This window comes from Pipistrellus kuhlii, unplaced genomic scaffold (assembly GCF_014108245.1).
Source record: "Pipistrellus kuhlii isolate mPipKuh1 unplaced genomic scaffold, mPipKuh1.p scaffold_m20_p_104, whole genome shotgun sequence".
NCBI classification, from domain to species: domain Eukaryota; kingdom Metazoa; phylum Chordata; class Mammalia; order Chiroptera; family Vespertilionidae; genus Pipistrellus; species Pipistrellus kuhlii.
The window spans coordinates 99467-127350 of record NW_023425410.1 but is presented as its reverse complement, the minus strand read 5'-3'; the positions used below and the strand labels follow the sequence as shown (position 1 = coordinate 127350).

Sequence of the window (27884 nt, the reverse complement as noted above, 5' to 3'; positions counted from 1 at the left end):
TTAATCCTCATCCAAGAATATTTTTTCCATTGATTTTTCGAGAGAGTGGGAAGGAAGGAAGTAGGGGAGAAAGAGAGAAACACAAATGTGAGCCCTGGCCCTGGAACCTGTAACCCAGGAATGTGCCCTTGACCAGGAATTGATCCCAAGATATTTTGGTGCATGAGTCAATGTTATAATCACTGAACAACATTGGCCAGGATGGTTCTATATTGTTGTAGTCTCTCCCCCAATGAGCCCGGAACTGGGATTCAGTGCAGTTGGAACTGGGGTTGGAAGTGGGGTTCAGTGCAGTCCGGAGCTTTTGTCTCCTTCCCGCTAGGGCATTCCAGTGGCACAGTCAACAGTCTGTCCTCTGCGCATAACTTGCACGCCTCCTGGACTGCCTTTAACCGCTCCCCTGAATTCCCGCCTTACAGCCCAGATTCCCTTCATATGAGCCTGAGTCCCCAGGGTCTGGCCTAGAACTGGGGTTCAGTGCAGTCGGAACTGGGGCTCAGCATAGTCCGGAGCTTTTGTCTCCTTCCCGCTAGGGCAATCTAGCAGCAGAGTCAACAGTCCGTCCTCTGCGCGTAATGTGCTCGCCTCCAGGGGCTCTGCCTTTCGCTGCTCCCCTGAGATTCTGCCTAATAGCCCAGGCTCCCTCTGTATGAACCTGGATCCCCAGGGTCTGGCCTAGAACTGGGGTTCAGTGCTGTCGGATTGGGTTCAGCACAGTCCGGAGCTTTTATCTCCTTCCCGCTAGGGCAGGGGTGTCGAACTCAATCAGAGAAGGGGCCAAAATCTAAAATCCAGCCTAAATCGCGGGCCGAATGGTTTACTGAACAGTCATAAACTGACAATGTTAACCAGAAATGTGAATTTAAAATGAGTGGAACAATCTTTTCCTTAATAGTGCTGTTAACCAACTCACATGCTATCAAGCAAAACAGTAATATTGGTATCAAGCAAAACAGTAATATTGGAATGTACCTAAAATGCTCATTGTTTTGTTTTCTGGCTAGATGTCTGACACCGTTTTCCCCGGATCAATGAGTCAATGTTCAGTTTTATTTCTTGGGCTGCAGCAACCCGCAAAACAGCATGGAGGTTGTCATCGGTAATGCGTGATCTGTGCTTGTTTTTGTTCAGATTCATTATTGAAAACATCTGTTCACAAAGATAGGTGCTCCCGAACATGGATAGAATACGGGCAGCATGAAGTTGGAGCTCTGGCATTGAGTCAGGGGGCAGTAGAGGGTAGAAGTCCTCAATTTCAACATCCTAAAACCTTGATTTCAGGCCACTGTCAGACTGAAGCTCGATTATCTCCATCTGAAGGTGATGGGGCACATTGTTGACATCAACTGTAAAAGGATTGGCAAAGATGTCAAAGCCTGAGTGCTGTGTTCTAAAGTCAGAGAAGCGCCGCTCAAATTCACTTAGTAAACGGCTAACTTTGGTAGCCAGCCGACTGCAAGGAAAAGTACCAGAAATAGTGGTTGAGATACTCAAACAAACGGGAAAGTGGGCAAGATTGTCCTGTTCCAGTTGGGACTTTCATAGTTGAAGTTTACGCTGGAATGCTGTGATCATGTCAGACACCTTCGTGATGACTTGTTTGCGTCCCTGCAGCTTCAGATTCAGTTGGGAGAGATGCTCGCATATGTCACACATCATAGCAAAATCACATAGCCAGGCGGGATCCGACAGTTCAGGCAAGGGCTTTCCTTTACTTTCCATGAAAAGAGCAATTTGTTCTCTGAGCTCAAAAAATTTTTTGAGGACTGCGCTCTTGCTCAGCCATCTTACTTCTGTGTGGCATGGCACGTCTCCATGCTCTGCACCCACCTCCTGTAAAAACTGCTGGAACTGGCGATGATTCAGGCCACGTGCCCGTATAAAGTTAATAGTTTTAATGACTGTGGTCATTATGTCATTCATGTCCAGAACTTTTCCACACATAGCCTCTTGGTGGATAATGCAATGATAAGTAATCAAGGGTGTGTGGCAGCGACTTTTTTGCATTCTTTCCTTCATTAGTCCAACCAAGCCTTTCTTTTCTCCGCACATTGAAGGTGCGCCATCGGTAGTTAGCCCCACCAACTTTTCCCAGGGTAATTTAAAATTATTTATAGATTTCTCCACAGCCTCAAATATATCTCTACCAGTCGTCATCCCATGCATGGCAGCTACATCCAAAAGTTCCTCAGTGACAGAGAGTTCGGTCTTCGTAGCATGTATAAAGATGGACAGCTGCGCTGTATCAGTGTTGTCAGTGCTTTCATCGATAGCAAGTGAAAAAGCGAGATAACTGCATGCCTGTTCGGCCAGCTGTGATGATAGATTTCCTGAGAGTTCTTGAACTCTATCTGCAATGGTGTTTCTTGACAAACTGACATTTTGAAAACTCTGTATCTGGTCTGGGCATACTTGCTCACACACTTTTAGCATGCATTGCTTCAAAAAGGCACCCTCTGAAAAACACCTTGAAGTACGGGCAATTTCTTCAGCCACTATAAAGCTTGCTTTCACTGCAGCATCATTTTTCGCTGTAGCCTTTGTAAACATTTGCTGCTGTGATTGTAGTTTGCCTTTTAGTTCTTTAACAATTTTATGCTTTTCTTCCAAAGTATATTTGTCATACTTAACATTATGTTTGGTGTCAAAATGACGACGTATATTGTACTCTTTCATCACAGACACTGTCTCATAACACAATATACACACTGGTTTGCCCTCTCTAAGCACAAACATGTATTCATTTTCCCATTTGTCATTAAATTGTCTGCCTTCACCGTCAACTTTTCTTTTCCTGGACATTTTGGGATCAATATTGGCAGTAAAAGATGTAGTTTATTGGAAATCTGCGTTAGAAGGAAAAAGTTGAAAACTGCACAGGGATAGCTTGATTTGACAGATGGAGTGGAGAAAAAAAAAGTCAGTCAATAAATGCCTGGCTGGGTACAGATAGCAGATTCTGTTGAGATTTTTATGCCTGCACTTTATGCCAGGAACTGGCAGCTTCTGCTGTGTATTTTTTATGCCCGCACACTCACTCTCTCCTCTGCTCTGCCACCCGCACAACCACATTGGATGCCGGACTATAGGTCACGCCTCCTGAATCTCGCGTGACTTGTTATCTATGCGCATGTGTAATAGATAGCAAGTACGGCGGCCCGCAAGGTGGCCGGCGAGATCACAAGCCTCCTATGTCACCGCGCGTCATTGTGATGGAACGCAGCGGAGTGCAGTGATGACAGCGCGGTGCGGGCCACATTGCAAGGCCTGGCGGGCCGGATTTGGCCCGCGGGCCTTGTGTTTGACATGTGTGCGCTAGGGAATGCCAGCCAGGCACCCATCCTCCCCCTCTTCTCCAGCTCAGTCCTCTCCCTGCGCGCACTGTGTGTCTGTACCTTAGGCTTTTACAGCTCCTCTGATTTTCCTTCTGGTTTTCTCTTTCCTTCTAGTTGTAGAATTTCCAGTCAGTCAACTTTCTTGTAGTTCTGTATAATTTCCATTTTGTATTTTAGTTGTATTTTTTTGAAATTGTTGTGTGAGGCTACAGTTAGGTGTTTACCTATGCCGCCATATTGGTTCCTCTCTATATTGTTTTAATGGTATCACTATAAAACTAAAAAGTTGAGAGAATAAGTGATTTGCTAAAGTCAGGGAAAAAATTAGCAAAGCCAGATATTGTATGAGAGATACTTAGTAGTTTCAAAAGACATATATGAAATTGAGAAGATTCTTTTTCCACAATATTTTTTAACTCTCCTTTTGGTGAGCCTCTTGAAATGAACTAAATACCTTCTTTTTCTTTTTAATTAGAGTCCTAAGAGTGGCCTGAAAGAGAGGATTTATCTAGAGGAAAACCTGGAGAAAAATGAAGTGATTCAGGACACTGTGAGTATAAAACCTGTGAAATGTAGTGCTTTTCTGATACTTAAAGTGACAGCCATTTCTGCTATTTGGTTTTTGTTGTTTTTGTTTGTTCGTTTTGAGAGAGAGCTTAAACTTTAAAGTAACTGAATAATGTTTTTTTGATAAATGGAGAGGTGCCCACAGTCAGTATGATTAAGTGTTGAATGTTTTTATTGCAGTGAGGCACGTAACATAAAGTTTGCTGTGGTTGTTCTAAGTGTGTAGTTCATGGCATCTGTTACCTTCACGCTGTGCAGCAGCACAGCACTCATCTCAGAACTCCCATCTTCCCTCAGCCGAGGCTTGCACACTTGACTCGAGGTTGGTCATCTTCTCCCTCCAGCCTCTGGCAGCCACCTTCCTGCTTCCTGCCTCTGGGAATGTGACTCGCCTAAAACCTAGGGCAGTGGGATCATACAGTAATGATCATTTTGTTGACCAGTCTATTTCACGATTCATCTCTGTTGTAGCAAGTGTCAGAATGTTTGTCCTTTTTAAGGCTGAATAATGATCCATCATCTGTTTGTACCTCATTTAGTTCACCCATTTGTCAGTGAGCACTTGGGTGGGTTCTTTCTCTTGGCTCTTGTGAATAATACTCCTCTGATCATGGTTGCACACATAGTGTTCAAGTTCTTTCCGGTCTTTCTGTTTTCTTTAATTCTTTGTTTAAAATATTACATATAGTATTACATATGTCTCCTTTCCCCCCATTGACCTCTCTCTGGCCACTCCCATCCCCCAGCACATGCCCTCACCTCCCTATTGTCCATACCCATTGGTTATGCTTATATGCATGCATACAAGTCCTTTGGTTGATCTCCTCATCCTCCCCTCTACCCTGCCCCCCCTGACATCCTTCTGAGGTTTGACGGTCTGTTAATGCTTTTCTGGCTCTATTTTTGTTCATCAGTTTATGTTGATCATTATATCCCACAAATGAGTGAGGTCATGTAATATTTATCTTTCTCGGACTGGCTTATTTCACTTAGCATAATGCTCTCCAGCTCCATCCACACTGTTGCAAATGGTAAGAATTCATTCTTTTTTTTACAGCTGCATAATATTCTATTGTGTAGATGTGCCACAGTTTTCTAATCCACTCATCTGCTGATGGGCACTTAGGTTGTTTCCAAATCTTAGCTATGGTGAATTGTGCTGCTATGAACACAGGGGTGAATATCCTTTCTGATTGGTGTTTCTGGTTTCTTGGGATATATATTCCTAGAAGTGGGATCATTGGGTCAAATGGGAGTTCCATTTTTAATTTTTTTTTGAGGAAATTTCATACTGTTCTCCACAGTGGCTGCACCAGACTACATTCCCACCAGCAGTGCACGAGGGTTCCTTTTTCTTTGCATTCTCATCATCACTTGTTGTTTGATTTGTTGATTATTGCCATTCTGACAGGTGTGAGATGGTACTGCATTGTCGCTTTGATTTGCATCTCTCTAATGATTAGTAACTTTGAGCATGTTTTCATATGTCTCTTAGCCTTCTATATGTCCACTTTCAAAAAGTGTCTATTTAAGTCCTTTGCCCATTTTTTTATTTGATTGTTTATCTTTTTTTTTTTTATTAAGATGTATAAGTTCCCTGTAAATTTTAGAATTAGGCGCTTATCGGATATAATATTGACAAAAATGTTTTCCCATCTAGTTGGCTTTTTTGTTGCTTTATTTTGATGTAGTCCCATTTATTTATTTTCTCCTCAGTTTCTATTGCTATAACATCTATCTGATATTTTGCTGCCTATGGCTTCTTCTAAGATTTTTATGGTTTCCCGTCTTACCTTTAAGTCCTTTATCCATTTTGAGTTTGTTTTTGTGTATGGTGTTGGTGATCTAGTTTCATTTTTTTTTATTTATCTGTCCAGTTTTCCCAACACCATTTATTAAAACTGTCTTGACTCCATTGTATGCTCTTGCCTACTTTGTCAAATATTGAGTATAATAATATCCAGTATTGTGATCCCTCCAACTTTGTTCTTTCTCCAGATTGCTGCAGCTATTTGGGGTCTTTTTAAAATTTCATACGAATTTTAGATATTTTTTTCTAGATCTGTGAAACATGCCATTGGTATCTTAATGGAGATTGCATTGAATATATAAATTGCTTTGGGTAGTGTGGACATTTTCATGATGTTGATTCTACAATCATTAACACAGTATATTCTCCCATTTGTTTATGTCTTTCTCAATCTGTTTTTTCAATGTCCTGTAGTTTTCCAAGGACAGGTTTTTTACCTCCTTAGTTAAGTTTATTTCTAGGTATCATAATTTATTTGGTGCCATGGTAAACGGGATTGTTTTTTTAGTTTCTCGTTCTGTGAGTTCTTTTTTTTTTTAATCTATATTGTTCAGATTATTACAGATGTTCCTCTTTGTTCCTCCATAGCTACCCTCCACTCAGTTTCCACCTCACCCTCTGCCCTTACCTCCCCACACTGTCTTTGTCCATAGGTGTACGATTCTTGTCTTCCTGCACCCCCCACATCCCTTTCCCCCTGAGAATTGTCAGCCCACTCCCTTTTTATGCCTCTGATTTTATTATATTCACCACTTTATTCTGTTCATCAGATTTTTTATTCACTTGATTTTTAGATTCACTTATTCATAGATATGTATTTGTTGTTCATAATTTTTATCTGTAGCTTTTTCTTCTTTTTCTCCTCTTAAAGAATACCTCTAGCATTTCATATAATACTAGTTTGGTGTTGATGAACTCCTTTAGCTTTTTCTTATCTGTGAAGCTCTTTATCTGACCTTCAGTTCTGAATTATAGCTTTGCTGGATGAGTAATCTTGGTTGTAGGTTCTTCCTATTCATCACTTTGAATATTTTTTTCTATTCCCATCTGGCCTGCATAGTTCCTGTTGACAAGTTAGCTGACAATCATATGGGTGCTCCCTTGTAGGTAACTAACTGTTTTTCTCTTGCTGCTTTTAATATTCTCCCTTTGTCTTTTGCCCTTAGCATTTTAATTATGATGTGTCTTGGTATGGTCCTCTTTGGATTCCTTTTGTTTGGGGTTTTGACTTGTAAGTTTATTTTCTTCACCAGCTGGGGGAAGTTTTCAGTAATTATTTCTTCAAATAGGTTTTCAGTATCTTCTTTTCTCTCTTCTGGGACCCCCATAATTCGGATGTTGGTACGCTTGAAGTTGTCCCAGAGGCTCCTTACACTATCTTCAAACTTTTGGATTCTTTTTTCTCTTTGTTTTTCCGGTTGAGTGTTTTTTGCTTCTTTGTATTTCAAAACTTTGACTTGATTCTTGCGATCCTCTAGTCTGCTGTTAGGTCTCTATAATATTTTTTATTTCAGTTAGTGTATGTTTAATTTCTAGGTGGTCCTTTTTCATATCCTTGAGGGTCTTGCTAAATTTTATCAGCATTTTCTAGGAAATTGTTAAAAAAAAAAAAACACCACCTTTTAACCGTGGTTTTGAAATCTATATCCAGTCGTTTGTTTTCCTCCATTTCTTTTGTTTGTGATTTGTTTCTTTGTGATCGCATTTTCTTTGCTTCCTGGAGTTGGTAGGGTAGCTTTGTGTGCTAGTGTCCTATATGGCCCAGTGGCTCAGCCTCCACAGTTACCTGAAGTGGACATTTTTAGTGCACCCTTTGTGGACTGTGTGTACAGCCTTGCTGTATTAAAGTCTTGATTGTTGTTGGTATCACTGGGAGGAATTGACCTCCGGGCCAATTGGCTGTGAGCATCAGCTGTGTCCCTGCCAGGAGAACTTCTGTGCTGGATCCAGCCTTATGAGACAACACTTGCAAAATTGCAAAGCCTCTGTGCTCACCTTGGATGGGGCAGAGTTTCAGGGCTGGGCAGACAGCCTTGGCTTCCCATCAGCCCTGCCTTATGAGGCCCTTAGGCTTTAATGTTCTTTGGTAATTGCTGCAATCACCTCTGAGAGAAAGCCACCCGAGTCTTGCATCAGACAGTCCAGTTTCTTCTCCAGTGAATCTGTATTCTCAGATTCTTGCTCGAAACTGAAGTTCAGTGCAGCCATGAGCCTCTGTCTCTGTCCCGCTAGAGAAAGCCAGTGGCACACTCAGAAGTCAGTCCTTTCTGTGCACTCGTGAGTACCTCTGGATCTCTGCCTCTCACAGCAGCTACCCTGAGTTTCTGTGTGCTTTTTTCTTTTTCTGACAGTCCATATTTCCCCCATGTGAGTCTCGGTCACCAGGGTCTCGCTCAGAACTGGGGTTCAGTGCAGTCAGAAGCTTCCTTTTCCCTCCCACTTGAGAAAGCCAGCTAGGCACTCAGCTGCCTGTCCTCTCTGCACACATGTCTCCGTACCACAGCCTTTTGTAGCTCTTCTGAGTGTTTGTGTGCTTTTTTCTTTCTTCTATTTGTAGAATTTCCACTCAGCCAGCTTTCCTGTGGTTCTGAATGATGTCCATTTTGTCCTTAATTGTAGTTTTGAAATTGTGCTGGGCAGCAGTTTAGGTGTTTAACTATGCCGCTATCTTGTTTTTTCTTCTCTTTAAGATTCTTTCTTTGTCATTAATGTTTGCCATTATATTTAGGACTTATTTTGGTGTAGGTCTTTTGGGGTTTATCTTGTTTGGGATTCTCTCTGCTTGTGTGACTGTTTCCTCCCAAATCAGGGACATTTTCTGTCATATTTCTTCAAATAGGTTTTCTAATCCTTGTTCCTCTTCTTGTCTTTCTGGAGCCCCTATTATATGTATGTTACTTCGTTTCATGGTTTCCTAAAGCTCCTTTAAGCTCTCCTTCGGCTTTCTAATTTTTTCCAATATCTCTTTATAATCCTTTTAGATTGTGTTTGTTTTTCTGCCCTGTCATATCTTTTAACTCACTAATTCAGTCCTTCGCTTCTATTCTACTGTTGAAACCTTCTATTTTGTTTTTTATTGTATCTATATATAATTTTGTATTTCCTCTTGATTCTTACAAAAGTTGTTGATTTTTCTCCCCCTGTTTATGAACTGTATGACCTTTTCTCAGAATTATTTTTCTGTCATATTGCATGTTTATTTAGTTCCTTTTCTGGTGATTTACCAGGGCTGACCTGTAGACCCAGAGCGATGGATGAATAGATTGCTCTAACATGTGTTTCTGTGAAAGAGAGGCTAAGGCACTACTTGGTTATCGCTGCCAAGTAGCCCTGTTCATCTGCCTTCTTTGGCTTTTATTGTTATAACAGTTTATAACAGAACTAAAATTAACCTCAATGTACAATCAGCAGGTAAGTATCCTTGAGAAAATATATGCTTGTTTCTTTCTTCTATTTGTAGAATTTTACTTATATCAAAGTATAGGGGACAGGATGATAAAAGGGAAGGGGAAAGGGTATAGGATGTAGCTATGTGCAGGCCTGGGGTCTGTAGACATAGCTTTTGTCAGGCAATGAGATGATGTTGGCAAGATGATGTTAATTTCTGGTGGGTCAGTCTGACTATGCTTAATGGTTGTGTTTGCTGGATTCATAGGTAAATGACCTCTCTAATAACTTCGCAAAGGTCTTGAAAAGACAATTTTAGGGAAAACTTAACCCCCTATTCACATATAAGGACATGTTCTAAGACCTACACTAATAAAAGAGAAAGATGCAAATTGCTACCTCTGCAACATCCACCAGCCAATCAGGAGTGAATATGCAAATTAACCCAACAAAGATGTAAGGTTAATTTGCATATGCAGGTGCATAGTGGCCGGACAGGGTGGCATGCCTGCTATCAGGCAGAGGGCAGGGGCAGAAGGAGCTACAGGAGTGGTGCCTGGGCCAGGACCAAAGACTGCAAGCTTCCAGCCCGAGCGCTGTGAGTGAAGATTGCAGGTTCCCTGGCCCCGAGGTGGGAGCTTCCGCCTTGTCGCTATGGTAATGTGGTGGATGTTCGCACCAAGTGGCAGGAGGGGTGAGGGTGGGGGGGTGGGGGGTGGGGGGGTGGGCGGGGCGGGGCGGGGCGGGGAGGGCGGTGCAGTGAAGTTGCAGTCTTTGCTTATGGTGCTCGGGCCAGAGTGAAGACTGTAAACTCCCGGCTGGCTGGGAGCAAAGAGCGAAGGCCTGGCTCCTGGGTGCCTGAGGAAAACGGATGCCAGCAGCCAGGAAAAGGAAGGCCTATTCTAGCACAAATCTTTGTGCAACAGAGCTCTAGTTTAAAACAATATGATTACTTTTCAAATTAATTTAGGTGCTTTATTTATTAATTTATAATTTAGTATACTTATAATTCCTTTCAAGATTTGTCTTTATAGATCTTTTAGGACTTTTATAAACATTCTTATAACTTTCACAATTATTCTTAAGTATTCCTACTCTCATTTCCTCTCTTTCTGTTATATTCCTTTATTTACATCTCTTTTCACAATTTTACCTCCTCAACTTTTGTTCTCCTTTAATTGTACAGACCCTCTGTAACTTATACATACCTCTTAAAATTTATGTATACCTTTTATAACATATATACCTTCTGCTACACACACACACACACACACACACACACACATATATATATATATATATATATATATATATGTATATATTCTGTAACTACACATACCCTTTCAGTTTGTCTACTTCACCTTCTTTTTCCTTTATACATTCTATTATACAAAAACTGTAAATTCCTTTCAATTAGTTATGATTAAAGGTTAGTTCTACACAGTTTCCTCTATGCCTAGCTTCAGATTAATTGGAGTGGTGAGAAGTCTGTCTATCTCTCCTCTAGTTGGCCTATCGTCCTTGCTTATGCCTGTCTAACTGCCTCCCACCTCCCCCTCAAGAGTCTTGGCTCTGAATTCTTTCGGGGAAAGGGGACCTGGGTTTTCTGTCGCTGCCTCATGCTGAGGTGGTCAGAGGTCTCCCTCAGAGCTGAGAGATGCTTGCTCTCTGTCAGGTGGACGAGGAAGCCTGGGCACAGAAGGAGGAGGCAATGGTGCCTAGAGGTGGTATTCCCTAGGTACAAGTAGGGCTTGTAATCTAATGGAGACAAACTGTGTTATAAAATTCAGTTTCATTGAGCAAAAGTTAGAACAGTTTCTAATAATTTTCTGTTGAAACATTTTTTCTCCCTAAAATCATTCTTATTTTTATTAAAGACTAATTTACTTACTGTATTAAGTGTAATTATAATTTGTCCTGATTGTTTGCATGAACACAATAAGAATAACAGTTGATTACATAAGCTATCTTTTTAAAAATGTGCTTTGCTGGGATCTCATGAGAAAGTGTATTCCCAGGGCCAAGAAGCCAAGCCACACAGTTGCCGTCAGGCTTCGCCTGCAATATCTACAGAATTGGGGTGCATTCCTAAAGTTGAGGTCCCCATAGATGTCTTGAGGTGTCTTTCATCCCATCTCTCAGTAAAGCAACCTTTGTTCCTTACCTGGGAAGACTGCCAGGAGCCACGTGACCAAGCGAGGGCCCAGGTTGTTTATCTAAGGGGCTTACCGGCTTCAAGGTCACTCTTCATTCGCTTTCTGGTGACATCCAGAGTCCTGGCATGTCTCTTTCAGATATGGCATTTCAGCCAAGTTTTGGTTAATAAAACTACAATTGAAACTGATTCATGTCCTGCTACAAAGAAATCAAATTCTTATTGGATTCATGCAAACAAGTGTATTGCTATTAGAACAAAAATTACTAAAACTATAATTATTTTTAGTTCATTTAGTCCTATAATGAAATTTTTTTGCTCCTGATTTTTCTTGCTAGTATTTCTATAAATTTAGATACTTTATAGAGTAATATAAATGACATGGAATCTTGTCCTACTTGCAAAACACAATATTCTACAATATTATAATTTATAACACTTGGTTATAAATAAAAGCATATTATAACCTATTTAATATATATAATATATATAGAATATACGTTTTATTTCCTTATTTGACAGTGCTTTCCATATACCTTAAGTATAAAATTTTTCTTCATAAGGAGATAAAGCAAATCTTAAAATTTAAACCCTTGGAATGTAATCAAATATATATTATTATTATTATTAAAGAGTGTTAAGCCAAAACTGGTTTGGCTCAGTGGATAGAGCGTCAACCTGCGGACTGAAGGGTCCCGGGTTCGATTTCGGTTGGGGGCATGTACCTTGGTTGCAGGCACATCCCCAGTGCGGGGTGTGCAGGAGGCAGCTGATCGATGATTCTCTCTCATCATGTTTCTAACTCTCTATCCTTCTCTCTTCCTATCTGTAAAAAATCAATTAAAAAAGTGTTAAGTAATCTATTCATTATTCAACTTCCCGATTGATATAACAATTATTTTAATAATGTATCTAAAACCTTTGCATCCTAGGCGAATACAGGCAAATCATTTTTTCCCTTGCTTTCAGAAATAGGCTTATTTTTCCAATGGAAAACATACATCCTTAAGAAGTATAACAGAGAGTGAATTCCTTAGCTGAGAAACAATTCCTTGGAACTTGGAAACCCCAAGTGGGCTCCAGTGACTTACTGCACAGTTACTTTCATTTTCTTACTCTTCGTTTGTGAGGGTCCGTTGCATTTCGCGGCATTCCTTGGTACTCACACAGGAGCACCACTTTGCAGGGGCTGACTCTCCAGCCCTGAGTGACAGATGCATGATGACTCTAACACACGCTTCTGTGAAAGAGAGACTAAGGCACTACTTGGCTGTTGCTACCAAGTAGCCCTGTTCACCTGCCTCCTTTGGCTTTTATTGTCACAGCAGCTTGCACTAATATTAACCTCTAGATGCAGTCTGCAGGTAAGCATCCTGGAGAGGGCTCATGCTTCTACAAGGTTGGGTTTGAAGACTTAAACACAGAAATTCTAGCAAAACACCTGGGGACTCGGACTTATTTGGAAAAGTCAAGACAGGGGCTGCTGCCTTCGGCAAGGTCCTTCCAGAGGCCCCCAACCTTTCAGAAAATCCTTCTCACAGACATTCCAGCCAGGTCCCATGTTTCCCTGTAGCAATTCATCCTTTTCTTTCCTTGGGGGTTTGTGTCTTTGTCTCCCCATTTTTGCTGTCTCTTTCTGGCCCTAGGCACCCTGCTTGGGGTTGAGAGGTTGAAGACCCTCTCCAGGCAGTGGTCTGGACATCGCTAGCCCAGTGGCTGGGTCTGCCTGAAATCTCAGCCTTCATTGTGTCTGCTGAGTTGTAGCCTTCTTGCCCATAGACCCGGTCCCTCAGTTGTCTGCTTCAAATGCTCAGGATGGTGGGAGCACGTGCACAATTCCTCTGGGGTGCGGCTCCCTGTGAGGGCCCAGAGCCCTCTGGCATGCGTTTCTCTGAGCAGCCCTGGCACCTGGGGCAGGGTGGCACCCTAGGTCCCTCTGCCAGCGCAGTCCTGTGGCCCCTGGCTGGGGATACCCACTTGCTCCGGGTCGCCCTGGCAGTGCTCTCCTGTGTCCCAGAATGAGGCGTGTGCTGGGTTCCTCCAGGCACACTGGGGAGAAGCAGTGCTGGTTGCTCTGGGTTGCCTAGTCAGAGCTCCCCTGTGACCTGAGTGGGGCACGCGCTGGGCTACTCCGTGTTGCCCCCTCAGCAAGACCCTGGCTTAGGATGGAGTGGGCGCGGGCTGCTCTGGTCTGCACAGTGCTCGCCTTCTTGTGGTCCATAGCGAGATGCACGCTGGTGTGCTCCGATCTCCCCCCTCAGTGCGGAGCGGGCTCTCCTGTCACCCGGAGTGAGGTGCACGTTGTGTTGCTCCAGGTTAGCAGATGCAAATACGAAGGTTTGGGACAACGCTTCAGGAGGAAAAACTAGTGACATGTCATTTACTTAGTCTGCAGCTTGTTTCAGTTACTACTGCTTTGCAGATGACTCCCAAAGCTTTATAGCCCCACTGCTGTCAGATTTAAGTCAACTCCTTCTTTTCTATTTCTTCTAAAATTGTTACTTCTCTTCATACTCTGGTATCTTTTAATTTAATATTTGTGGTCTTTAAGCATCCCATTTGTTTTACATTATCCATTAACTAGAAGCCTGATGCACAGAATTTGTGCATTGGGGGGTGTTGCTCAGCCTGGTCTGCACCCTCTCGCCCTCTCAAGGGACATCCCTCTCGCAATCCAGAACTCTTGCTTCTACCCACCCACCTGCTCACTCCTAATCTCCCACCTGCTTGCTCCTTACCACTTGGCTCACTGCTCCCTACTTCCACCTGCTTGCTTCTTACCGCTTGGCTCAGCACTCCTTGTCACTGCCATGGAGGCGGGAAAGGCTCCCGCTACACCGCTTTGCTCACCAGCCATGAGCCCAGCTTCTGGCTGAGTGGCGCTTCTGCTGTGGGTGCACACTGACCACAAGGGGGCAGCTCCTGTGTTGAGCATCTGTCCGCTGATGGTCAGTGTGCGTCATAGCGACCGGTCATTCTGGTCGTTTTGCCGTATTGGTTGCTGGGCTTTTACATATATAGATGCCTCTACACTGCTTATTTCATGCTGAATTTTACACAGTGAATTCACAAAGGGATTTTCTATTTCATGGAGTGATATCTGTAATTTATTTTTGTAACTTTGTCATTTTTGTTTCTGTAGCAGTGTTTTATGTGATTGCTTTAAACTTTAATTTTGCATTGTGCCTGTGCTTTTCAGCCAGGAGTGTTCTTATCCCTGGACACTTGATAATATCTAGAATCATTTTGATTGTTATGGCTGGGAGGCTGTTACTGGCATCCAGTAGGTGTGTGTAGAGGGAAGGGTGCTGTTAAACACTTTACAGTGCATAGCACAGCTCCCACAAAGCATTACCTGTCCAAAATATCACAGTGCAGGCTGGAAGCGCTGCATTGTGCACTTGGGAAAATTAATTAAAAACGAAAAATTAAGATTATGCGACATTAATAGAAATCTTTGTGTTAACCTCTGCAAATTTTGTATTATCAATTCTACTCTCATGTGTCCTTTGCCCTGATATCTTCACTCGCATTTTAAAATACAACTTTTTAATATTTAACAATTTATATAAGCTAATTTTATTTTTTCTGTAACAAGGTCTAGACATGTATGGAGTATTAAATGAAGTAACCTGAGAGTGATTGAAATCAGACAACCAGGGGTATAGTGAGCAAAGAATTTTTATTATTTCCAGGAGAATTGTGTCCCCCAACCTCAAATACTATTGTAGTTTGTTTGCTGCTGTGGTTGATGGCCTTAAAAACTTGAGAACCACTTCTTTGAGAGTAAAGTACATAAAGAAAACAAATAAAAATAAGTCACACCTATTTGGTAAACCACATCTTTATTCCTCCTCTGAATTTGATGACAGTTAATTTTTTTATTTTTTTTCTCTGAATATCACCAGGACACTCAGTCACTTATCGGGAGCCCTGCAACCCGCACAGCACCTCACATTATTGGAGCAGAGGATGATGATTTTGGTACTGAACATGAACAGGTGATAATATTTTTTTCTAAAAAATCCCCCACTAATCTTCTGACATATTTGATTATTGTAAAAATGAACATTTTTTTCTGGACATTAACTAAGATTAACTGGTTAATTAGTGGGTTAGTTGCTTATTTTAGCTTTAATCAATAGGAATGACTGCTTTTAAAACTGATAAGTCCCTGATTAGTCCTAAGTACTTCATTTTTGGAGGGGGAGGTGTTGTTTTTTTTAAATTCCAATTGTTTATTGATGGTATATAGGAATATGATTGGCTTGGTACTTCAAGGAGCTTTTTAAAATAGCTCTTTTGGCGCCCTGGCCAATGTTGCTCAGTGGGTAGAGCATTGGCCTACAAACCAAATGGTTGTGGCTTCTAGTCCTGGTCAAGGGTAACCTCTGTTGCAGGTTTGATCCCGCACCCCAGGGCACATGTGGGAGGCAACCAACCGATGTGTCTCTCACATCAGTGTTTCTCTCCCCCACCTCCCTTTCACTCTCTTTTAAAAAAGCACTGGAAAAAGATATCCTTGGGTGAGGGTTAACAACAATAACAACAACACATTTGTGATTTTCTCCATAGGCAACCATGGTGTCTGTGACTAGAGACAGTTTTTTTGTTTCCAGTCTACTTATCTTTTGTTTCTTGTTGTTACCTTCACTGGACTGATTAAGACTTCCAGTAATGCGGTTGAACTGGATGGTGAGGCAGCACATCTTTGCTTTATTACTGACCTTAGGAAGAAAGATTAGTCTTTCATCATAAAGTATAATAAAGTTAGCTGTAGGTTTTCCACGGATACTCTTTATTACAGGTGAAGGAAGTTTTCTTCTATTCCTAGTCTGCTGAGAGTTTTTATCATGAGTGGATATTGAATGTTATTGAACGAGTAGATGATTATATTAGTCTCCTAATATGGATTGATGTTAACCTGTTGAGCCAGCTCTGCATTCCAGGATAAACCCTAATTGGCCATAATGCATTTTCCTTTTTAGACAGAGCTGATTCAATTTGCCATTATTTTGCTGAGGATTTTTGTGTCTGTGTTTATGGGGGATGCTATTGTGTAGTTTTGGTGGTTTTTTTTTTTTTTGTGTGTGTGTGTGTGTGTGTGTGTGTTTGTGTTTTTTGTAATTTGTTTGGTTTTAATAGTTGTGTATTGCTGGTCTAGGATGAATAAGAAGTGCTACCTCAGCCCAGCCGGTATGGCTCAGTGGTTGAGCGTGAGCTATGAATCAGGTGGTCAGGGTTTGATTCCCTGTCACAACACATGCCCAGGCTGCAGGCTCGATCCCCGGTGGGGGGCGTGCAGGAGGCAGCAAGTGTTACATCCTCTTGTCTTTCTTTTTAAATAAGAATTGTGGATTTATTAGGTCATCTGGAAAAGCAGGTGGGCTGAGCCCACGAGGGTGTCGGCCTCCTCTTGTGTTTTCTAAGAGATTGTATGGGATTGGACTGTTTCTTAGATTAACTTTAGTCTCACCCTAATTTATTTATGTGTAAAAATTACATGAAAATTGTGATTTTAGTTACCTTCATTTTAATGATTGCTGTTTTCTGTATGGTAAGGAATATATACATTTATTATAGGCCAGTGTTACTTAAAGTGATACAACTCCATTTTGTACCACCATTTCTGTGATTAGTTCAAAAGAAAAGGAAAAGAGCTGGTTCCTTATTAGGCAGAGCCTTCCAGGACATTTGCAGGATGCTGTGAGGTAGGTGTGTGCTGATGCAGAGATGCCTCAGCTCCTTGATAATTATCTCCTAACTTGCATTCTTCCAGGGTGGCCTTCTCCTAGCCCCTCTGCTGAAAGTTCTCACGTCAGAGGAAAAGATTCCATAGCTTGTGTTGCTAGTAAATTCTAGTGAAAGTTCTCAAATATTAGATTTTTTACTGAAGATCGAAGTAGATTTTGATAGTTTATGCTTACTTAGTTGAGCTCACGTGACATTTGCATTTGTGTTGGAGTCATTGATGTGTAATTGTTTCCCTTTCTAGATCAATGGGCAGTGCAGCTGTTTCCAGAGCATTGAACTGCTGAAATCTCGCCCTGCTCACTTGGCTGTTTTTTTACACCATGTAGTTTCACAGTTTGATCCTGCGACATTGGTAATGTATTTTACGATTTAGCAAATTCAAAGTTTTTACATTGATCAATAAACCATAAAACTTTTCACTTCTGTGAAATAAGTGGAAAGACTTTTTTTCAGTTTTATAAACATTTAAGGATAGACATGAAAGATACTTAAAATGTTATTTATTTTTTTAAGCACTTTGTTGAATGTTTTAACTATTACTGCTTCCTTTGTTCTGGTACATTGTTTATGGTGACTTGCCTGTTGCAAACATTCATACTCTGAGAATATGACAGATTATATTCTTCAAGATTTCTCACTTTTCTTCTTCATTTTCTTCTTTACTACAGCTCTGTTATCTTTATTCAGACCTTTATAAACAGACCAATTCCAAGGAGACTCGTCGTATCTTCCTTGAGTTCCATCAATTCTTCCTGGATCGATCTGCGGTAAGTTGACAAGTTAATAGTAAACTCTTTGCTCTAGTACATTGAGTTATCGGCCTCCTTCTTCCAGTTTTCCCTCCCATTTGGTTTTTTTCTTTGATTTTTTTAAAATTATTTTTTATTAGTTTATTATTTTTTTATTGATTTTAGGGATGGTGTGGGGGGAGAGAGAATGAGAGAGAGAGAGATAGACAGGAGGACAGGAGAGAGGGAAAGGGGTAGTGAGAGGGGAGAGAGAGAGAGAGAGAGAGAGAGAGAGAGAGAGAGAGAGAGAGAGAGGGGGAGGGAGGGAGGGAGGGAGGGAGGGAGGGAGGGAGGGAGGGAGGGGGAGAGAGAGAGAAAGAAAGAAAGAAACATTGATCAGGTATCTCCTGCACATGCCCTGACCATGGATTGAACCCACAACCTTTTGATGGACAGGATGATGCTCCAACCAACTGAGCTGCACCAGCCAGACTCCTTCCATATTTTTGGACTTTATTGTGCTTTGTGACATCTGTCAGTTATTGATTACTCTTGGCTGTTTTTGTGGTGTTTTTTTTTTTTTATCATTTCTAAATTAGTTGTAGGCCTATCTGTTGTCACATGTGTATGATTAGGATGAAGGAATAAAAAGAGAACACAAAGATACACATTTACATGTCAGGATCCAAAAGGTAACACCTGCATACTTTAACTCCTCTTGGCCTCTGAAGTTTTTAGGTACAAGTTTAACTAAAAAGTGGTTAAAACTATCTTATTTACATAAATGATAGTAAATGGCAATAGTGTTTCCTAAGAGTTTTATTATTCACTTTGCTCTCGGTAAAGGAGAACTGGCCCTAATGCTCCCTAGGCAATCAGTCACTCCGTGTCCCTGGTTCTCCCCTATGACTGTGTCCTACTGGCTTTCTCCTAGAACGCCTGTTCCTTCCTCCTGTCCTTCCCTCAGCTGATGACCTGGCTTTTGCTTGAGGAATTTAAAGTCGTCTACCGAAGAGAGCTTGAGCAGATGCGTCCTCTCCTCTACCACATCTGCCTGTGCATTGCTTCCTCTGCAGAGACTTTCTGCCTGCACTGCTGTGCTTGTTTTCTGTGGCAGACTCGCTAGTTCTCCCATCTCAAAGCAGTAACACGCCTCTCCTTTCTCCAGCTCCCCTTTCTTCGTCCCTTTCCACAGCTGCCTGCACACTGCTGAACACAATCACCACTGTGAGGACTTCCCTGACCAGCTCACTTAAATGTAACCCTCTCACTGTATGCTGCTCTCTCTCCTATTATTTTTGTCCATAGAACTTATATTTTATTAACTTACTTTTTTTGTTTGTATTCTTACTCTTCTCTGAATGTTAGCTTCGTCAGGGAAGATGTTTTTATCCTGTCTGTTCACTGCTGTACTCCCAATATTAATAGATTGCAGCACAGAGTGGTCACTCAGATATTTTTTGAATGAATGGCTTCTGATTTTACTGCCATTGTTTAATATATTATGCATCATATTTATTAAGAAATGACACCATATTGAAGTGTATTTGAATTTTACATATAGAGCTCCATGCTAAGTTAAAACTTTATATTTTGCTACTGATCTATATAAGTTTATTAACATTAAAATGTAAGAACCTTGATTAACTTACTATTAAGTTATTTTTGATGCACAGGTGATATTTTTTTCTTAGAAGTGCCCACATGTATAGATGGCAACATCAGTGAAGGAGAAAGCTTAGAAATCCACTTCCTGTCCTTCCAATGAATATTAGCCACCTCATAATTTTTAGCAGTGACTTATTTTCAAATATAAAACTTCAGATATTATAGGAATTGTTTAAATTCTGGAAGTATACAACTTAAGTAAGTGTACAATACAAAGTCAGTATACAGAGGTTATGATATGTACTATATCTGGAAAAACATTTACTTTTAAGATATTTCCCAAATTGATGGGAAGGAAAATATATTTTAAATTAATAGAGGGAACAGAAACTGCAATTATTATGGGAGAAATCCTATCTGTATAAAACTAAAACACAGTTACTTTAATTAGTTCAGTAGTGCAAATGCTGCAGATGGTTACTGGATATTTAAGACTCCAAATCCTCAGAAATGACATTCACTAACTTTCATTGGGAGAATGACTATTGTGAGGGTTCTTTAGGGAAAGGGACTGGAAATGTCATGGTCTGTAGTGGGTGTATGTCAAATACAGTCAATAAAAATTATAATAATAAAAGCACAATATGCTAATTAGATCAGACATCCTTCCCGACATCCTTCCAGCTGACCTTCTGGATGAAGCCGGGGCTGCGAGGGAAGCCTGGGTCCCAGGTGCCTGTTGACGGCCAGAGGGAAGCGGGTGCCAGCAGCCAGGGGAAGGAAGGCCTACTCTTGCATGAATTGCATGCATTGGGCCTCTAGTAGTTATATATGAGTGAATTTTCCATATAATAATATATGCACATAGTTTAGTTTTTATCTATATTAATTCAAACAATGTAGATTAACCAGATTCTAGAAAGCCAAAGTCAGCATTCATCCATTCCAGAAAGCTACCATAAAGCCAGTAAGAATAAGTAAGGCACAGAAGCATTTAGTCATTTAGTAAATATTGTAGATAATTCCTTTATAGCGTGATCTGTGGAAAGGGCTTCTTTTCCAGGTTAAACACCAGAACACACCAGAGCAGTGACCTTGGGGGGGGGGGGGCACAGTAAAGGAGCATGTACGATGGTGCTTGTGAAAAGAGGTGTCAGGTTCTATTAACTTACTTTATGCAGGCACTTGCATGCATCTTAAAAAGTCTTGAGTGCTGTCTCACTTTTTCTTTGCATTTCTGTTTTAGCACTTGAAAGTTTCTGTTCCTGATGAAATATCAGTAGATCTAGGTAAGTTTGGAGAATTATATCTATAGTTATGTAGCTCAACTCATTTGTAAAGGTGTTATGTGTCATGTGTTGACTAGTAGATCATCGCATTGAAAGGTAAATGAAATCTGAATCATGAGATGAAATACATGAATTAAATTGAAGAACTCTGTGTCTTACTCCCAAGACAAGTTTACCCCAGTCACATTGGTACGTTGCCAGTGATAATGCACAGATTACACCTTTAGATCAAATAAATGTTTCCCTTTTTCTCTTTTCAGAAAAAAGAAGACCTGAGCTTATTCCTGAGGATCTCCACCGCCACTATATTCACACTATGCAGGAACGAGTTCACCCTGAGATCCAGAGGCACCTGGAGGATTTCCGGTAAGCGTGGGAATAGAGACGTAGCTGATAGATTATAGATGAAATCCTCGGCTTAGCATCTGGTCTCCGCCTCTGTTTCTAAAGCAGAATGAGCATCTGGAGTCAGTGTGTTTGGATATTGAGAGTCCATTGTTCCCAGCCCATGTGCTTCCCTGTTTGTGTGTGCTGAGTGTTCCTTCAGGGCCTGTGCTCCGTGCAGTGAGCACCCTGGAAGGTCTTCCCCTGCCGTCCTAGCAGACATGTGTGCTGATAGAAAACCCAGACCGGTGCCTGTTGCTGGGAGGTCGCGGCTGTGCAAACGGTGAGGGAAGATACTCTCCTCTGAGCTACTTCAGGCAACGCCTCCTGTTCCCTGTAGGCAGAAAAGGAGCATGGGGCTGACCTTGGCTGAAAGCGAACTGACCAAACTTGACGTCGAGAGAGACAAGGACCGGGTCATCTTGGAGAAAGAGCGGGCATGCGCAGAACAGATTGTTGCCAAAATTGAAGAAGTGTTGTAAGTAGCAGACGAGACGTAGAGACGCCCTTCATCCTGCCGAAAGACGGGACACTTAGCACATCCAGAAGAGAAGAGGGCCTGGCTCATGGCGCTTGACGGACGGGATGTTTTGCTGATACTTTATTATTTTTGCTGATACTTTATTTTAAATAAAGTTCTTGAGTTTCTTTTTCTGGGTATTAGCAAAATGAGTAACTATAAAATTCCTAGCTGATGAACAGGTTAAATGCTTTCATTGGTTTAAATTCAGAGGCTTGGAAATCACATTTGTTGCTATAGAACATTTATCGTTGATGACAAGACACGAGTGAGAAGCATGCAGCTCCTTTGAGGATAGAGGGGTTTTTCTTAGAATTACAGTCCCTGTGGCTTTTCTGCTGCTTCAGGAATCTGGGTTTAATAGCAACTCTTTTCTTAAACGTTAATATTTCATTTGTAAATGTTTTTATTTTTAGGATGACTGCTCAGGCTATAGAAGAAGACAAGAGGTAATACAACTTTTATTCTAGAATTTTAAGGAAATAAATAAACTTTTTTCTTTTGTCAGTACTGAATTATATTTTATTTCTTTTAACTTAAAAAATGTAGACCATCTCCTTCTGGTGGCTTATATATATATTTTTAAATATATTTTATTGATTTTTTACAGAGAGGAAGAGAGAGGAATAGAGAGTTAGAAACATCGATGAGAGAGAATCATCGATCAGCTGCCTCTTGCACACCCTCTATTGGGGATGTGCCCGCAACCAAGGTACATGTCCTTGACCGGAATCGAACCCGGGACCTTTCAATCCACAGACCGATGCTCTACCACTGAGCCAAACCGGTTTCGGCATGGTGGCTTATATTTTATTTGACAAATATTCTAGTATTTTGAGATAGAATCCTTTCCTGGTAATTCCTTCTATTCTATGTGATGAATGAACTCTAAGAATTCTATCACTGAGGTTTTGGAAGTCAGTTGCTATCTTTATTTTACCCACCCTCCTTTTTCTTATTTTCCTTCTTCTGTTCTCCTCCAGTTCAACAATGCAGTATGTTATTTTCATGTACATGAAGCATCTGGGAGTAAAAGTGAAAGAACCTCGAAATTTGGAGCATAAGCGAGGTCGGATTGGGTTCCTTCCAAAAATCAAGGTGAGGCTGGGAGAGCACTGCGTGCGGGTCTCGTGCTTTCGCCTGCTCAGTGTTCGCTCTTCAGCAGCTTCGTGTAGTTGCTATGGATAGGGTGTGGCTCCTGTCGTCAGAAACTCCAAACCTAGTGAGAAAGCGGGATGGGAACTAATGACTAAAAAATAGGAAAAGTGAAAGTAGCAACTTACAGAGTACCATCCTCAGCTTACCCTTTTCTTTTGTGGTGCCTGTCATAGTTGATAATTATTTGTGTTTTTGTTTAATTTTTATTTGATAGTGAAGCTCTGTGAGTGCAAGGAGCTCCTTTATCATTGGACCTCTAGCCTTTAGCATACTGCGCTCACATTGCCTGAGCTTATTAAGTAAATATTTGCTCAGTGGATAAATGAATCATGTACAAGCTCCCAGTAAATGTGTTATAAAAATATCCTTTTGGCCAAAACCGGTTTGGCTCAGTGGATAGAGCTTTGGCCTGAGGACTGAAGGGTCCCGGGTTCGATTCCGGTCAAGGGCATGTACCTTGGTTGCGGGCACATCCCCAGTGGAGAGTGTGCAAGAGGCAGTTGGTCCATGTTTCTCTCTCATCGATGTTTCTAACGCTTTATTCCTCTCCCTTCAATAAAATATATATATATATATATATATATATATATATATATATATATATATAAAGAAATGGCATAGATAACTATGCTGATTTGTTTATTAAAAAAAGAAATTATTAAAAAATAAAAAAATAAAAATATCCTTTTGTTTTCCAAAATTGTCAGCTATAGAGAGTTTGAAAAAATGTCTTTTATTGAATTTACTGGGGTGACATTGGTTAATAAAATTACACAGATTTCAAGTCTACAACTGTATAATGCATGATCTGTCCACTGTATTGTGCGTTCACCACCCCAAGTCAAGTCTCCTTCCATCAGCATTTATCTCCCATATTCACTCCTCCACCTCCCCCAGATACCGTAAGTTTCATCTATACACAGTACTGTGTGCCAGTTTCTAATGAGTATCATGTGTGTGCGTGCATGCGTGTGTGTGTGTGTGTGTGTGTGTGTGTGTGTGTTTCATTTACATTTAACCAATTTCTTTCAAATGACCATTGTAATTCCATTTCTATGTTTGAAAGTAACAGAAGAAGCCCACTCTGTTATGTATCTCTTATCTCTTTGGTTGTACCTTAACTCTAGCAAAGTATGAAGAAAGATAGGGAAGGAGAAGAAAAGGGGAAGCGAAGGGGATTCTCCAGCATCCTGGGGCCCCCACGGAGGCCCAGCCGCCCTGACAACAGTGCAAGTATGTTGAAGTTTAAAATGCTGTGTTCTGTGTCCCACGCCACCGTTTAATGGTCTCATTGAGCTAGAGGGAATTGCTAGAGAGAGTGTTCTTGACATGGTTCCTCTGAACTTCCAATGTGCTTTGCTTCTATTTGGTGTTCTGTCTGCACTGAGCTCCCCCATGTGGCTTCATAATTGTCCAAAACATCCCCTGGGATGGTAGCAGAGCATCTCACTAGTTATCCACAATATAATTCATTCACCTGTCCTAATTTTGTTTGTATTCATATTCTGATCATTAAAGTTAAAAATTAAAAACACAGAACATGTGCTTGGGTCTCTCCACCATACTTTGTTCAGTCCTTTTACACATGTGTCTCTCACACTTTTCACCTCTCCACCACGCTTTATTTTCTGATCTCCCTCCACCGTCAGGCCCAGGGGAGCGTCAGCCCCTAGAGAGGGCCTAGGAGGACGTGACATTGTGGAGCTGGGGGGAGACACAAGTCCTGTGGGCACACTGGCAGGGTGGCGTGGGCAGGGGTTGGGACCAAGCGACTGAACTGTCCTACAGGACGAGGTGGCCTGTGGAGAAACACTGAGCGGGTGAAGGACATTTTTAGAGACGGTGAGGAGAGGGAGTGTTTCCAGGAGGCAGAGAAGAGTGGAGTGAGGGAGAACATGGGGCTATGATGTGGAGCTCTGTGAGGGGGGCAGCTCCGTACAGTATGAGGATAGGAGCAGGAGGGGAACCAGATGGACCAGGGCGCAATGTGATGACGTGATGAGGGTTTGGGGGGGGTGAGCTTCTAGAGCTCAAAGGCTTCCTCTCCACAGTACCAGTGCGGATGCTCCCCATGGACCTGCCTGCCTCAGCACCCCGCTCTCCTTTTCTCTTGCTCATCTTTGTCTACCTCCTGTCTTCCTTCACGCTGCACCATCTCCCTCTCTCCCTTTCGGTCCTATTCCACCTTCTCCCCCTCCCGCTTCCTCTCATTTCCCTTCCTTTCTGCTTTTCCTACTTCCCTTTCCTCTCTCTGTGTAATCATTAGGGCCTACCATGTTTTAGACATTTTTCCAGATCTTTGACATCATCGTTGTTTGGCTGCTTTGAAACACACATTTTTGACCATTTCTTTCTGTCTAGTTGGCAGAGCCATGGAGCTACAGAAGCAGCGCCACCCGAAGCACTCACCCACACCTCCCCCTGTGAGCCCCGAGCCCCAGGATGCTGCTAAGTCTCGCCAGAGTGGGCCAGCAGGTGACGGAGCTGACGCTGGGTACCTGCCCGCTGGCTCCGTGTCCTCAGTGGCTTCCGTGGCCAATCTCTGCCAGGATGTAGGGAAGGAGAATGATGCGGGTGAGCTGTAGTTCAGCATAACTTAAGAGTTAATATTTTAAAACAATCATACTAAGAAAAATGTGACAGGTTATTTTAATCAAGACTGAACCCCAGTTAAATTCAGTTTTAATATCTGACAACTAGGGACAAATCTGTGCTGACTGATGATTTTCAAGTTCTCATCCATTCAAAAATGATTACTGAGTTTTCTGTTAGGCATCAGCCTCATTCCAGATGTTAGGACAGGATAATTATACAGGATAATTGTTCTCCTGGATGAGAGTCCTACACTCACAAATTCAAATTGTGCTGAGTCCACAGAGGCAAGGTAAAGGAGCGAGGAGGACTGTCAGAGGTTTGGGGCAGATGTGGGAGGTGTAAGGAAGGCTTTTAAAATTAGACTAGAGATGCCTTTTAACTGCTAAGTGGAAGCCAGCTGCTGGGAAGAGGTTGAAGATGTAAGGATAAGCTGGAGTAACCAAAGGAACAAAGTTTTGAAAAGGAGAGAGGAGATGAAAGACTAGGTTATCGCCTCAGAGTAATAACCTTGGTGAAAAGATGATTTAAGGAGTCAAGACAGATACGAAGTAATTGTAGATACTTGGAAACGAACTTATTACCATGTTCTTCAGATAGCCTGTGTTATGAGTTTCTTAAGCACCTGAGCAGGAGAAGAGATGGTTTTATTTGGAGGAGGCAATGCCTGTGTTAGTGATTTGGGAAGCAGTCAGTTTTTGGTGAAGCCAAGGTCAAGGCTAAAGTGGTGGGAGTGGTCATTGAGGTGGCGTGGAGGAGGGTGCTAGAGATGAAGGAAGGAAGGAAGGTAGCCGAGGAGGCAGGAGCTCAGATAGCTTAGCCTGCGTGTGGGTTTGAGGCATGTGAGGTTCGGACTAAGAGGAGAGTTTTGAGCCGCAGCCACAGGGTGTTGCTGGGTGCCTGCTGTGAGGAAGGGAGGTGGGGAATGTCCGGGAGGGAGAACACGTCTCTACGGGAGGGGTGGTTGCAGGAAAGGTTGCCTTCCTATGGGAGGGGCAGGTTTTTATTTAAGATAAAGAAGTAGGAGGGACATTCGGAGAAAAGGCTGGAGACTGACACAGGTGTTGGATTGTGTACCTGCACTCACTCATGGCTCCATGTCTCAGGGAAACACAAGCATGGTGGGTAACAAACAGAACAAAAAGGAGGTAGAAGAAAGTAAGGTGTTACAACAAATAAGAGATGTCAGCATCTTTGGGGAGACTGAGCAAGGACAGTGTGGTTTGGTGGGCAAAACCACATAAAGGAAGCTGCAGCCCGGAACTCAGTGAAGGAGCCCGAGGCGGCCCTTCGCCCACGAGAGCCTGCAGGCTCAGGCTGGCTGGAGCGCATGGACGTTTGGGGGGGGGGGGGGGGGGCGGACACACGGGACGACAGAGCCGAAAATGACAAAACCAAACGTCTGATCAATGCAGTCGCATCGGCAGCCTTCTGCTCCTTGCACTGCAGGCTGTGGGCAGTCTGTCCTTCATGGACGGGGAAGCCAGGGCCTCCGTTTCAGGGTGGGAGAAGGGAGTATGTGGGGAGAGGTAAGCTTCACAGGATGATGTCCTGGAGCTCTAGCGTGTGGCCCTAAAGCAGGGGTCCCACTGCATCACACTTGCCTTAGGACACTGGGTGCTTGAACACAAAGAGCATTTCTCCAGCTTCTGGAAGGAAGAGGCATTGAGCTTAGAAGTCTGTCTGCATTCAGACCCACCCTAAAGTATGGAGAAAAATAGGAAGGCATTTTCAGATATTCTAGGATAGGGGTGTCGAACTCAATCAGAGAAGGGGCCAAAATCTAAAATCCAGCCTAAATCGCGGGCTGAATGGTTTACTGAACAGTCATAAACTGTCATTGTGATGGAAACGCAGCGGAGTGCAGTGATGACAGCGCGGTGCGGGCCACATTGCAAGGCCTGGCGGGACGGATTTGGCCCGCGGGCCTTGTGTTTGACACATGTGTTCTAGGATTAAGAGTTTAACTGAAATGTTACCTGTTACTTGAAAATTATTTTAAAATACCATTGTAGCAAAATGAGAGTAAATAGGAGGAAAGAAAATGTTATGAGATACAGGAAAAAATGGGAACCACCCAGGAGCGTGGAGAAGGGCCCTTCAAGGATGATGCGGGTCACAGGCCCAGGCAGCGGCTCCGGTGAACACAAGAGGTGCAGGGGAAGCGCTGTGCGGACACTGCTGGACAGTGTAGCAGATGGAAACATGGGAGGCTTGATTAGATTCTAATATTTTGACAGTAATGATAGAAAAGCATTCAGAAAAACAGTTGTTCAGAAAGTTAAGTCATGATTTTAAACATGAAGTAAAATAACAAGTGGCATGATCTTAAAGTAATTGATGAGTATAAGACTTTAACATAGTAAACATTTTATTTCAAATGGCCCAAGAATTATATTATCAGACCATGTAATCCTAACTAACATATCTTTTGATCTGACAGGAATAATATATGTTATATATTTTATATGACCATATGTATATATTGCTATAATAATGTAATTATTATAGCAATATGTTTGTTTTCAGACTTTGAGAACCAGTCTCTCAGGCAAAGCACAGAAAATTCTGTGGCTGCAGATCAGAATGGAAATGTA

At 42.0% G+C, this 27884-nt stretch overlaps 1 protein-coding gene across 9 annotated transcripts in view; it reads left to right on the top strand.

The window, feature by feature from the left end:
* ARHGEF12 (Rho guanine nucleotide exchange factor 12) overlaps positions 1-27884 on the top strand; it is a 202364-nt gene that overhangs the window by 120993 nt on the left and 53487 nt on the right. For all 9 annotated transcript variants that reach the window (XM_036430246.2, XM_036430241.2, XM_045578816.1 and 6 more), the window contains 11 exons: positions 3811-3885; positions 15163-15255; positions 17250-17360; positions 17677-17775; positions 20591-20633; positions 20894-20999; positions 21358-21495; positions 21954-21986; positions 22521-22635; positions 23823-23928; positions 25057-25269. In XM_036430246.2, the coding sequence (XP_036286139.1) occupies positions 3811-3885; positions 15163-15255; positions 17250-17360; positions 17677-17775; positions 20591-20633; positions 20894-20999; positions 21358-21495; positions 21954-21986; positions 22521-22635; positions 23823-23928; positions 25057-25269 (1132 nt within the window). The remainder of the gene's footprint in view (positions 1-3810; positions 3886-15162; positions 15256-17249; positions 17361-17676; positions 17776-20590; positions 20634-20893; positions 21000-21357; positions 21496-21953; positions 21987-22520; positions 22636-23822; positions 23929-25056; positions 25270-27884) is intronic.